Source organism: Ictidomys tridecemlineatus, chromosome 9, assembly GCF_052094955.1.
Source record: "Ictidomys tridecemlineatus isolate mIctTri1 chromosome 9, mIctTri1.hap1, whole genome shotgun sequence".
Classification (NCBI taxonomy): domain Eukaryota; kingdom Metazoa; phylum Chordata; class Mammalia; order Rodentia; family Sciuridae; genus Ictidomys; species Ictidomys tridecemlineatus.
In genome coordinates this window covers 60,946,529-60,959,859 of record NC_135485.1, presented here as the reverse complement: position 1 = coordinate 60,959,859, position 13,331 = coordinate 60,946,529, and the positions used below count along the sequence as shown (strand labels likewise).

The window sequence follows — 13,331 nt, the reverse complement described above, 5'->3', positions numbered from 1 at the left end:
TGTGTTCCAATGATGTGCAGAAAGGTGAAAAACCTTTTGACTTAGCCTCAGTTATCATGACCATTTCTACCTCATTCTGATGGTCAAAAGCTAGTTATAGGCATGCACAGATTTAAGAGGAAGGACATAAATATTATGAGGCAAGGTTCTTTGGGGACATCTTTGAAGTATTTTACTAATCTATTTATTTTTATACATTCTTACTTTCTCATGCCTGTGTCATAACACATTTACATTTTATTTTGTATACAGGTTATCAAGGATCCTCCTCCACCACCACCACCTGCACCAAAAGAGGTAAATGAATGCCTAGGAAAAGGATATATGTGGTCTTTTTCCATATAGATACCATCCCCAAATATAATCAATTCCATTTGTTTTTAAAAAGCTCTGACATCTAAGTACTGACTCTTTACTTTATGAAAATCAATTGTCATTTTTCGTCTCATGACTTCCTTTATGTGCTGGAGGAATGAGGTCCTCATACATTGATAGACACAGACTGGTCATCAGGATCAGTAGTATGTAGAGACTATACTTTTTATAGCAATATATTAATAGACCTTAATGTCACTTATTTATAAAATGTTGGACAATCCAAGATGGCAGTGTGAGGATGTTATTACCTTCTTCAGGTGGATTATTGCTTTAATAATACTTTGTTAGTGAAAATCATATTAGCAACATAGGTTAAGGAAGGTACTGGTTGCATTTGCAAAGTTTCTCAACTGTCTATCTTTCTACTAAAAGTTCTACAGAACTCAAATTATATATACACATTGATGCTTGATTATTGAAATGTTGTCCTAAATTTAATGTTTTATATTTTTAAGTATGAATTGATGAATAGATTTGCAATAAACAAGTGATGCTCAGAGTTTAAAAAAAAACAAAAAACAACAACTTCTGATAACCTAGGAGGGATGTGGGGAGGTACTTAAAGTTTGAGGAAGGGAAGGAGTCTTCATACCTTTTAGAATTCCACTTGAATTTTATATTTGTAAACATAAATACACATAGATGTTCTGTATATAATTTTTATTCATTTTCCATAATGATGGCATTATTTTTAAAATGTTTAAATATGAGCCACTTCTGACTAAACACTATTTTATAAAATTAATTAAGCTTATATTAAAAATATATTTTTATAGGAAGAAGAAGAACCTCTACCTAACAAGAAATGGCCAACTGTGGATGCTTCTTATTATGGTGGTCGAGGGGTTGGAGGAATTAAGAGAATGGAGGTTAGTATATTTTAAAAAATAGAAGTTGATAATATAAAATATGTATTTCTAAAACTATTAAGCTAGGGAAATTTATCTTTTCACATTTCAGTATTCAGAATATCATTCATTTTTTCTTAATACTGGGTCTTTTCTGAATACATTTTTTTCCCCTATGAAATCACCCTAGCCATTTCAAACCCATTTGAGAACTGGTTTCCCTAGTCAAAGGCTTGCATTGATAAGATCACTGAATTCTAAAAGGCAAAAAATGCTAGGGTTTTTCTCACTGTTTTGGAAAAAATTGCTGCATGGAACATCAACTTTGAAGAAGGAAATCACTTAAAGTTGTAACAGTACTCTTCTTTGAAAAGGTCCAATAGTTACGTACTATTTGTGGAGAAAATGTTAAAATATTCACCAGCACGGATATGACTTTATCCCAAATATAGAAAACTTACAACAGCATTTAATTATTGCTTACGAACTATTCTAATTAATATTACATATCTTTTAGAGAATGTGTGAACTTTCAGAATGGCTCAAAGTGTGGATTAAAGTCGAACTTTAATATTGCATTTTAAAAATCAAATGAGATGGGGCATGGCGGCGCATGCCTGTAATCCCCGCTGCTCAGAAGCCTGAGGCAGGAGGATTGTGAGTTCAAAGCCAGCCTCAGCAATAGTGAGGAGCTAAGCAACACAGTGAGAGGCCCTGTTTCTAAATAAAATACAAAATAGGGCTGGGGATGTGGCTCAGTGGTCCAGAGCCTCTGAGTTATCCACCTACACCTCAAAAATGAGGTTTTATTATTACCATGAAATATTTATCACAATGATAGATTAGTTAATAAGAAGCAATCATTGCCAGTGCTATGCCTGGCACAACAGAGTAGACAGATCAGCAACCCATCCCAAGGAACAATTTGAAGAATTTTCTTATAGACACATTGACTTTAATATTAAAGGCTGATCCTTGTATTTCCTGCTTATTAATTATAATCCAATTTTACTTGATGAGAAGGTGTATTTATATATTTTTCCTCCATTATTCATGTCTCCTATTGTCATATCTGCTTTTTCCCATTACTACCAACAAAAATCGTAAGTAAGTAAGCTAATTAACAACTCCACATGTGCTGCAATGATCACTTTTTATAAATTTCTATAAAATTCATATTTCCAAAGAAAGTTTTCCCTTTTCATAATTATCAAAGTGTTTATTCAAGTCAACTGGCAGTAATTCTCAATTTCTCAGTCCCATTAGGTCTTAAAACAATGCATGTTTTCCCTAGGAACTTGCCACTCATTGCTGAAATATCCTTTGAGATGGGTACATGGTTGTCAATAAAGGCAGGTGCTAGAAGATATTAAGTTGGACTTTGGGAGAAGATACTGCAGATATGTTTGCATGTTGGTGATTGGGAATTTCAGCAGTCCAAGAGGACATAGTCACACTAGTTTTTGTTTGACACAGAGGAGGATTATTTATCTTTGCCTTGGTCTGGTGTCATCCTAGGGATGGGGAAGTAGGGCAAGAGTGGACTGATGTTCCTATGTGTGTAAAATATGCATTTATAGATACAGTCCTCACAAATGAATGCCCAAAGATGACCCACCACAGAACTGCTTTTAGCTTATTTATCTGCATCCCAAGATATGGGGGGTTGGGGGAATAGATAGATACAGTAAAAAATGTGAGTAGGAGTCTCCAAATGGAGTAATTTTTGATGTGTGGTATATACTTCTCTGTATTTTGTAATGCTCATTTATTCTTTTCTATTCACAATAATAAATTTTATCCATATGAAATCCAAATATGTAGCCTACTACATGAGAATGAGGGGTATATTATTAAGTGGGCCTTAATTCAATAAGTAGTGTTCTTGCTGAAGCTATTAGAAATATCAGATTTTTGTTAGTCCAGTATTCCAGTGTTCTAAAGAAAATAATATGCATGAATCCCTGAATAGAACGTTAGTGAAATGGAAGAATAGTTTCTGTTAGATTTATATTAACATAAGAAATAGCCAAGGTAAATTAACTTAAAAGGGGGAAGGTTTATTTTGGCTCACAGTTTCAGTCCATGGTCAGTACCCTCTGTTACTTTTGGGTCAGTGTTGAGGCAGAACATCCAGGTAGGGAGTGTATTGTAGAGAAAGCTGCCAAGTAGTAAAAAGAGAGAGGAAGAGATGAATGTCCCATATTCCCCTTGGAGGGCACACTTCTTCTGACCTAAGGGTCCCTCCAACCTTCCAACAGCCCTAAGCTGAGGATGAACCCTTTAACACCTGGGCCTTTAGGGGACATTGCACATACAAACTATAGCAATTAACTTATGCTCAACAGGTGAATTTAAGTAGCACGCTATTTTTTTTCCATATTAAAAACCCTAAATATCTTTAATTCTTCTCAGGCTCACTCTAGCAACCTACTCCTATTATTCTTTTATATTTTTAAACTATCTCAATGTGATCAAACTAAAACATTAATATTTACACATATACATATGTGTATGGATTCTTAATTTTAGGAGTTGTAGGAAACCTCTACAAGTATTTCCTAGTTTTAGACTTTGAGACTGAGTGATATTTGTTTGTGGTGATGTTTGTGCTGATGGTGATGGTGAAGCACAGCTCCCTTGTGAACTAAAGCTAATGAATTTATCTGATTCATCTCTTTAGACCTCATCAGCTCTGTGTCCTATGTATAGTCCTTTGATAATGAGACCTTGGAAGTGCCACATTGGTTCAGAACGCTAGTTCAACTAGTTTCACATTTTAATTTGAGAATGGTTCTACTAATAGTTGACCTTTATGATTATCAACTATGAAGCATAGGCTAGGGAACTGTATATGTTAAAATCTATCATTTATGAGTGAATCTGCATTTTATCTACTTACATTTCTACTCTGAATTACTTCCCTGAGTTATGACATTCTTATGTTAACTGTATATCTGCTTTGAGTTTTTATTTTTGCTTTAGTTTCTTCCTCAACATTGCAACTTTATATCTGTGGGGAATGTGTTCTGGTTTTATTCATGTCCAAAGATTTTATAAGTGTTAGTTTATCTAGGTGAAGACACTGTGATTTGAAAGAGAAGGTCATTTCTCTGGAAAGAAAGCCTGCTATCTAGCTCAATAAGTTTAATGGCGTTTAAAACAATTTTAACAACCTCATAAAGAACATTCTAGTACCATTGATCACACTGAAAGATACAGATACATTTTAATGGCTGAACAGGGTCCACTTGAATTGAAAGCCCATTCTAAAATTGTAGTTAAAAAAAAAGTAAAAACATCTCTGTAAGCCTTACCAAAAAGCTTTGAATAGTTCTTTCTATGAACAATAATCATCTGTATCCCTACCCATTAATTCAGGTCATTAAAATGCTTTAAAAGACTTTAATGTTTTTTTCCTTTATAGAAATCACTTAGCTGTGGTATGTCATACTGTGCTCTGGATAGGTGTTTGTATTTCTTTTTAGAAATTGACTTTTCTTATCTTCATTGACTTTGGTAATGTTTTTGTAAGACTTCTCTCTACTTCCTTTTGGACAAAGTCCTTCCCCAGGGGCCACATCCTATTCATATGCCTAGTTTGATTCAGGTTTATCTCTTAATTTCTGTTCACTGAAAAAATAAAGAAAACAATAATTTGATCTGGTGGTTTTTCAAAGTCAAGAGATTTCAGAGAAGAGATTTCAGGAAATTCCCTAAAATTTGTGGAATTACTTGGTGTCTTTGAAATATTCTCTTCAAAGCAGAGATTTTTCCAATTCATCTTTGTTAATGAAAAATTTGCTTGTCCAATAATCATACTGAGATGAGCTTATGCTCATCTAAAGACTAAAAGCTATTCTACCAAGTAAAAATTTACAGAAGTAATCTCACACATACTTACTTTATTTTCAAAAGCTAAATGTTTAAATAAAAAATTTTGCCTTTATTTAACTTGATGAAAAAATCTGAATAAATAGCTCCTCCTTATAAAATACATTTATAAAATTCAGGTTTGTTTGAAATTTAACCCATTTCAGATTGCCTATGTTTAAATCCTTGCCCTGCCATGTACTAGTTGTATGGTTTGGGGCACATCTCTTAACCTCATCTGGAAGGAAATAGTATCTGTCTCATTGCATTTTTTTAATATTTATTTTTTTAGTTATACGTGGACACAATATCTTTATTTTATTCTTATGTGGTACTGAGGCTCAAACCCAGGGCCTCACACATGCTAGGTGAGCGCTCTACCTCTGAGCCAGAACCCCAGCCCTCATTGCATTTTTGTGTTAATTAAATGCAGACTGACACAGCAGTAACTCAGTAAATGCTGTCATCATTATCAGTTTAACTTACCTAATTATAAAACAGAAATACACACTGTCATGCATTTTATGTAAACCCCAAATTGGGTCCTTTTTTGAAACTGTGGAGAAAGGTTATTTCAAATTTAATTGACTTTAGATTTTCAAAAGAATCTTTTTGTCTAGGAAGGATCTTAATAATCAATATAATTGGGAGTGTCCAGAAATCTATTAAGTCTTGGAAGAGTAGACATTAGGAATTGATGTACTGATTCATCTTTTTACTCTGAGCTAGTGAACCAGAGGATCATGGGCTACAGAAGAGCTTGTTCCTTTAGGCCACTTTCTCTCTGACAGCAGTGTCCCCTTTGTTTTAAAGGTTCGCTGGGGTGATAAAGGATCTACTGAGGAAGGTGCAAGGTTAGAGAAAGCCAAAAATGCCGTGGTGAAGATTCCTGAAGAAGAGGAACCTGTCAGGCCTAGGCCACCTAGGCCCAAACCCACTTACCAGCCACCACAGACAAAGTGGTACGCGCCAATTAAGGTACGTATCCTAATTTTGTGTAATTGAACTTAAGTCTCCTAGAGAAACTAAAGCTTTTACAGTCCCCCATCATTTGAAGAAGGCCTATGGTGGATCAAGTAGCAGCTTGATCATTGTAAAATGAGTATTCATTTTACACTCTAACAACTAAACACTTTCTCATCATAAGAACCTCCGAGATTTTGTTTGTTTAATTTGTGAGAAAAAAATGAAAGTAGAGAATAAGACTTACCTTCTTTGCTTTACTTTTTCACTTTTTCAGTAAATAGAATAACAAATCGCATTTTCTTTAGGGTCCTCTTGATGCACTCTGGGCTTTGTTGCGGCGGCAGTATGACCGGGTTTCCTTGATGCGACCTCAGGAAGGAGATGAGGTTTGTATAGGGGAATGTGCTGGGAAACAGTTGACTGCTGTACCAGGATAATGGAAGTACTGGAATATTCTGCGGAATTAATGTTAAAGCCCTTATTCCATGCAAGGAAGGGGTTAGCATTACCTAGAACAGATTTCCTTTATATAGGCTGCTTACCAGGTAACTGTTAGAGCGCATCTCCCATCTACAGGCTCTCACCAGTCCCTTTTCAAGTAATTCACAATAACTGTGATCATTTGAATGCATACTTATGCCTTTGAAGACATCATTTCTGAGTTTTTTATCTGGTGGGAACAACAGACTGGGAATGAGTAGCTGAGGATTTTCTTTAGCATGTAGTAGCAATGAGACCTACAGAAAATATCTCAACCACAGTTGCTTTAATAAATAAGTTCTTTGTAAGGGAGAATATCTCTAAAGCAGTGTAAAAATCTGTACTAGTGATACATGGGTACAGACACACACAGGTATATATACATATGTATTTTTTAAGTCTTTTTTTTTAATATTGAAAATTTAGCTAGAATTACCCTAGTTTTAGAATTTCTTTAATAATTTATACTATTCCCTATTGTATCAATGTAAGAAAATTTCTCCCCAACTTCTTCATATATAATAATGGTTGTGTTTCTTTGAGAAACACAATAATGTTCATAACTTTTTTAAAGAGAGAGAAAGAGAGAGAGAGAGAGAGAGAGAGAGAGAGAGAGAGAGAGAGAGAGAGAAAGAGAATTTTTTAATATTTATTTTTCAGTTTTCGGTGGACACAACATCTTTATTTTTTATGTGGTGCTGAGGATCGAACCCAGCACCCCGCACATGCCAAGCGAGCATATTACTGCTTCAGCCATATCCCCAGCCCAATTCACTATGATTCTTAATAGAAACTTTTTATATAATGAGATTTCATGCCTTCGTTTAAATTCGTGTGTGATCTGGAGTCATGCTTTGGAGCAACATATAATAATTTCTCTTCCTCTATAACATGTTAGACTTTTACTTTAAATATTTTGCTTTAAATAATTGTTCATGCATCATCTTAGTTTTCTTTCCTGGGATTAGAAACTGTTTCATTTGTTCAGTGATTTTCACCCTTTGAAGTGCTAGCCTATGTTGAGCGAGCCCTGGAGATAAAACTAGCAGCCCTCCCAACTATCTTGCCAGAACTTTGTATGTTCTTTTAACTATCATGAGTAAAATTTAGTTAGTCTTTCATCATTCATACTAATTTTGATAATTTTTTATACATTTTTTATAAATTTTGATAATTTTTAGTTTTGATAATTTTTGAGTTATAGATAGGCATAAATAATGGCATTAGATAAAAAATAAGGGGCGTGGTGCAGAATCGCCTTTGCTCTTAAGAAATCTAAAATTTGGAAAACAAGACATGCACAAAAATAAGATTTACATTGGAATTTATATTTATATTGGATTTATATTTAAGTATATTGGACATACTGTAGTAGAAGAGATGAACTCTCCTGGAAAGATTAGATAAAGCTTCTTTATAAATATAGGTTTCCTGTCTTAGAAAATAGGTAGTTTTCAACAGGTAGAGATTGGTCACTGAGGCAGCTAAGTACCTAGGGAGTGGTGGCTTGCTAGATAGTCTCAGGGTTGGAGGTTAAAATCAGAAATATTAGTTGGAAATAGAGGAAAGTTTTGAATTTGGATAAATTGGCATATTTGCTTTTTAAAATCATACACTATAATCATTCATTAATTCAACAAATATTTATCCCGTGCCTTTGTTAGACACAAGATAAATTTAGCATTCTTCTTATAGAATATTCCACATGTTGCCCCAGCATGTTGCTATTTATTTTTCTATAATTGATGAGTAATGCTTCCATTTCTATTATTTTAAATATTTCTTTCTTTTGTTTTTCAGCATTTTGTTTGTGCTTTTTATTTATGATGATTTCAAAGACTTTTATTCTAAATATTGAGGTCAAATTATTTCAAATTCAAAAATTTTTAGATTTTAGGAGTCTGATATAGTCTATATCATATATAAAACAACATTTCATAATCACATTATTTAGGCATTTTGCTATAATATATTAATTATATTAGTTATTACAAGTGGAAAAAATAAAGACCAAAGTTTTTCTCAGGTTTTGCTTTGAAGTGTATTTTGGTGAGAAACTTAGGACAAAACTCTCAGTTTTCAAAGAGTTTAAATTTCAAAATTTTAATTAAAAGAGAGAAGATCTCAATATGTGAGATGAAATAAAATCTCACTACCGGTATGCTATTTATGGTTTTTTTTTTTTTTTTTTTTTTTTTTTACTTAAAATGTGGGACAATAACCTCAGTAAACCTCAATTATTGGTTCAATTAATGAACTCATTTTCTTCCTCAAATACGTATTATGATTCTAAGTGTGCCTGATGCAGTTTGACTTAACTTTTTATCATCATACCTCTTCTTTTTAGCTTTACTGGTTCCAGTATTTTGTCACCTGAAAATTTTTGTCACTTATATTGAGCCACTATTAAAACTGCAGTGTGGCACTTTTAGAGTCTTTTCCCCTCAAGTGAGGCACACCACAGTTAATTGACATTATGGTAAAGCTGAAAAACCATCCAACAGTACAACCTCAGTTAACTACATTATTCACAAGATATTTAATATGTATTTTTAAATTCCTTGCTGACAATAAGGTATATTTATCTACTCCCCCATATAACCTAACTGATAATACAACATGATTTGTTCAGAACATCTGGTGAGCTTGGCATGATTTGTTCTTGTGCTCCTTTATAACATTTACTTATTTAGTCTGAGGTTTTACATCAAATGTATAGTTATGAGTATAAAATTGTTCCCTTTTAAACAACTTGAGAAAATTTTGCCCCTCTCTTTTTTATTTTCCATATTTTCACTTTCTATGTTTCAAAAAATTATTAAGACTATCTGAATTTATGTCAACTCCACATCATCAATCCAGTCTTCTTTGTTTGATAGGTAATTTCAAATCACCTATCCCACATACATACATAACTATAACCTGTATTTTTCCAAAGAGTAAGCCATAGAGTAACACACTAAGGGTCAGTTCAGTGCTTCAGTGGAGTCCCTTTCTATACATTATTAGGAAAACTGAAGGATTCCAACATTTTACATATGTTTACATTAAGTATTAGGAAGTCATCATACTCTTTTCTTCTCCTGGAATCTGGAATGGTTTCTTCCCTCCCTTCTCTTTCTTCTTCCCTTCTTTTTCCCCCCTCTGTTTCTTCCTGAATACATTTATATTCACAATCTTTTCATTTTCAATTTTGCTAGTTTGTTCTAGCAGTTTATAATATTCCTAAATATTACACTAATTTTCAGTCAACTTCTTTGAATGAATGGAGCCTTTAATTGTCCTGTTCTTATGCTGATGAGCACAAGTAAATACCTTTATGGACAAAGGCCACCAAGTGACTATAATATGGTTCCCAAGAGAATCTTTACCAATCAGGTCACTTAATCATGGTAATATTTCAGTGGATTTTATTTAAAAGTCTGTATAATAACAGAAATACAACATATTATTTTATCCCAGAAAGTTATATTTAATTATTTGTTTAAATAAAATCATAGTGTATGCCGCAGTGACATAATTTCTACCTGAGAATCTAACACCTCACCTGGTTTGTTTTTATTTCCTTTTTGTTTTTCCCCTTGTGGTCCTAGGAATTGAACCCAGGTCCTTTAACATGATAGACAAGTGCTCTACCACTGATGTACACTCCAGCCCAAATTTTATTTTTATTTTATATTAAAAAAGCATATAATATTGCTTAAATTCCAGTTTTTTTTTTTTTAACTTTAAAGAAGCTTTTGTTTGGGGAACTTAATTTACCTAGGAAGAAAATAATGCCCCAGAGCCAGGAAGAGTACTAGGGATTTAGAATATATTTAGGACAGCTAATTTTGATGCATGATACTAAAATGTGATAATTCATTTTTTAAAATATCTTCATTTATTTTTATGTGGTGCTGAGGATCTAACCCAGTGCCTCATGTGTGCAAGGCAAGCGCTCTACTGCTGAGCCCCAGCCCCAATGCCAGATAATTCATTTTAATAATGCTTTATCTATACATGAAAAGAAATGGCTCACTGTTGCCTTCTAATTATTATGGTTAAATTCCCAAAAGGCCTTTATAAAACCTTATGTTTTTTTACCAATTTTAGTTTATATAGACATAATTTATTTCATAGGATTACACGAAGCTGAGAAAAGTAAAAATTAGGGCACTAAGATGTCCAACTAGTAGTATTGTACTTACATCTTTGGCTGTTCTTTAACCATATATCCATCTACCTATATATTTGCTTAAAGAAAGGAAAAAAATTAATTGAGTTCAAAATTGTGTGTGTGTGTGTGTGTGTAAGTATGCCAAGGCATAATCACTGAATGAGAAAAATTAGGCTTGGAGTTCTTTTGTAACCTTTAGATAACCATACTTATCTGTGAATGGGCTCCATAATCCTGCTATTTGCAAACTGATCTACCTCTCAATACTTGATGAAACCAAGTTAGAGGACAAACTCAGACTTATTGATGAAAGATTTCTTATATATGAGATGCTCCTTGTCCTTTGCTTATTAATTGTATTAACAAACTGATTTCCCGGTAAATTAGCCTATTAATGATTAGGGAATTTGTAAATAGCATTGTGTCATCTTAGATTACATACATTGAATCCCTTAGAACAGGTTTGTCTATGCATCAAGTATTTCATTGGAACAAATGTGATGAGCTATTAAGGCCAATTCTTTTTAAAAAGAAACTTTATTATCAACATAAACTGATGAATATATTTTGCAAATATTTTTTTCCTGTTTCTTGTGCTCATAAAGGATTTGGTGTGTCCATATATACATGCAGAATGTTTATCTTGAATTATGCCTCTCATGAAGTATTTGTGCAGATTTAGGAGTTGTGTGCTTATTACAAAGCAATTTGTACACTATAAAAATTTATAAAAAAAGACTTTTGGAAACTTTCTAGTTGCTAGATAGGAATGCAGCTTGTTTTACATTGTCAAGAAATAAAAGATAATACTATCTCATCTCTTAATTTTGAGTAAGTAATAGTCACATTCTTTTTTAAAAAACAAGAAACAAGGAAAGACAAAAACTTTATGCTGCCTGAGAGACAATAAAACAGAATTGTTTCAGGTTGTGGCTAATGGTTCCAAATAACACACTTCATCAACAGTATGTTTTCTACTTTGGAAAGCAATCTTGTCGCTGATTTATAAATTGTTTACTGCAGATTCTGCCTTTTGAGAATTTCGTTTAATAAACAAATCAGTGTACATAGAATTAGACCTGGAGTCATGCACATTGTCTAGGAAGTCCCGTCACGGTGCATTTCAAGCCAAATTCTCTCCTTTTATGACTTAGAGGCCGCACCGGGCTCTTTTGCAGAAGAATCCACTGCTGAATTGAAGTCCTTGATCAAGTAATTGAAGTTTAGGCATAAAGTATCAAAGCGGCGCGAGCAATCTCTCGCCCCGCGCCTGCTCCCGCTACCTCTCCTCGCGCCGGCTCCCGCCGAGGTGGAGGGGTCCGCGGGCTCACTCGGAGCCGGCGCAGGCTTTGATTGTGTCTGCAACTCCTCGGAGTCATGAATGTTTCAGCACGTGGCGCGCGAGGTTAGGGCCGCGCGTCCAGGTGTAAGCTAGCAGGTTGTCGCCGACATCTGTTTGCAGCGGCGGCAGCGGCCTCCCCAGCCCGCAGCGAGCGGCCCGATTGTCAGCGGAGGTAGTTGAGAGCGGCAGAACCGTTTTGGTCTCACACTCGCTGCCTGGAGGCCTGAAACACCAAAGGTAGGAGTGGGGGTGGACACAGCTGCGCTCCCAAACTTGCCTTAGGCACAAATAAGAGATCTAATGCAGTTTGACTCCGTTGCAGTGGGGAGATGAGGACAGAAAGCCACTTCAGAGACAACTTAACGCTGCAACATCTGCCGCCAAGTTTCCAGGGAGTGACAGGGGACAGCAGGTACAGATCGAAGTCTCCACATAAACAACCTCCATTAAGCCATGGACTCTTTTGAAGGGCCTCCATCAAACATGCTGGAGTCCGCAGCAGGAGTTTGTTTGGGTTTCAAAGCAGTGTGTGTGTGTGTGTGTGTGTGTGTGTGTGTGTGTTTTCAATAACAAGGTAATTTATAAATGATGCATTACCATGCATTCTCCTTTTTTTTTTTTTTTTTTCAATTTGAAAAGAGAACGTTAGAGAAGCAGAAAGGCAAAGAAAGAAGAAAGCACAGCACTAGTTTTGGAGTTGTTCCACAAACCAATTAAATCTCCAAGGAGCTTCTTGGCTCTAATGGAGGTTATGTTAACCTTCAGAAGCCAGTTCCTCTTTCACCAGGAAGCCTACATAAATTTGTACACTCAATAGAAGAATCTTAGTACTCCGGGTGAAATGGTGAAATAATATATCATTCATCTGTTTTAAACGGGGTTATAGGGTTTCTTATTTCAGGGGAGATGAAATTGAATAATAGATGTTTTTCCAGGTGGATGGAATTTTTTTAGTAAAACAAAAATCTAGAAAATTGCATTCACTTTGTTTCCTGTTTATAAAGACTTCATTTTTACAATTGGATATATAAAAAATAAAATCATAAGTCCAAGTAAGCAAACATTTTTTTTTTTTTTTTGGCAGGGTGGTGGTTCCTGCCCTACTCCCTACATTCAGCCAGAAAAAAACCTGATTTTCATTGAGGATGTTGCAAAAACCCTTAATTTGCATACGTATACATGACAATACAGTTGGTTAAAATACTAGCTTACCAAGTAAAATCTGCAGGGAATGGTAAGATAATAAAAATTCTGTAGTAATGTGAATTACTATCATTCATAAAGT

At 34.5% G+C, this 13,331-nt stretch overlaps 1 protein-coding gene across 1 annotated transcript in view; it reads left to right on the top strand.

Annotated features, from left to right (window-relative positions):
• Antxr2 (ANTXR cell adhesion molecule 2) overlaps positions 1-13,331 on the top strand; it is a 131,808-nt gene that overhangs the window by 71,237 nt on the left and 47,240 nt on the right. Inside the window, exons 13-16 of the mRNA XM_078021457.1 lie at positions 253-297; positions 1,155-1,247; positions 5,913-6,077; positions 6,371-6,451. Coding sequence (XP_077877583.1) covers positions 253-297; positions 1,155-1,247; positions 5,913-6,077; positions 6,371-6,451 — 384 coding nt within the window. The remainder of the gene's footprint in view (positions 1-252; positions 298-1,154; positions 1,248-5,912; positions 6,078-6,370; positions 6,452-13,331) is intronic.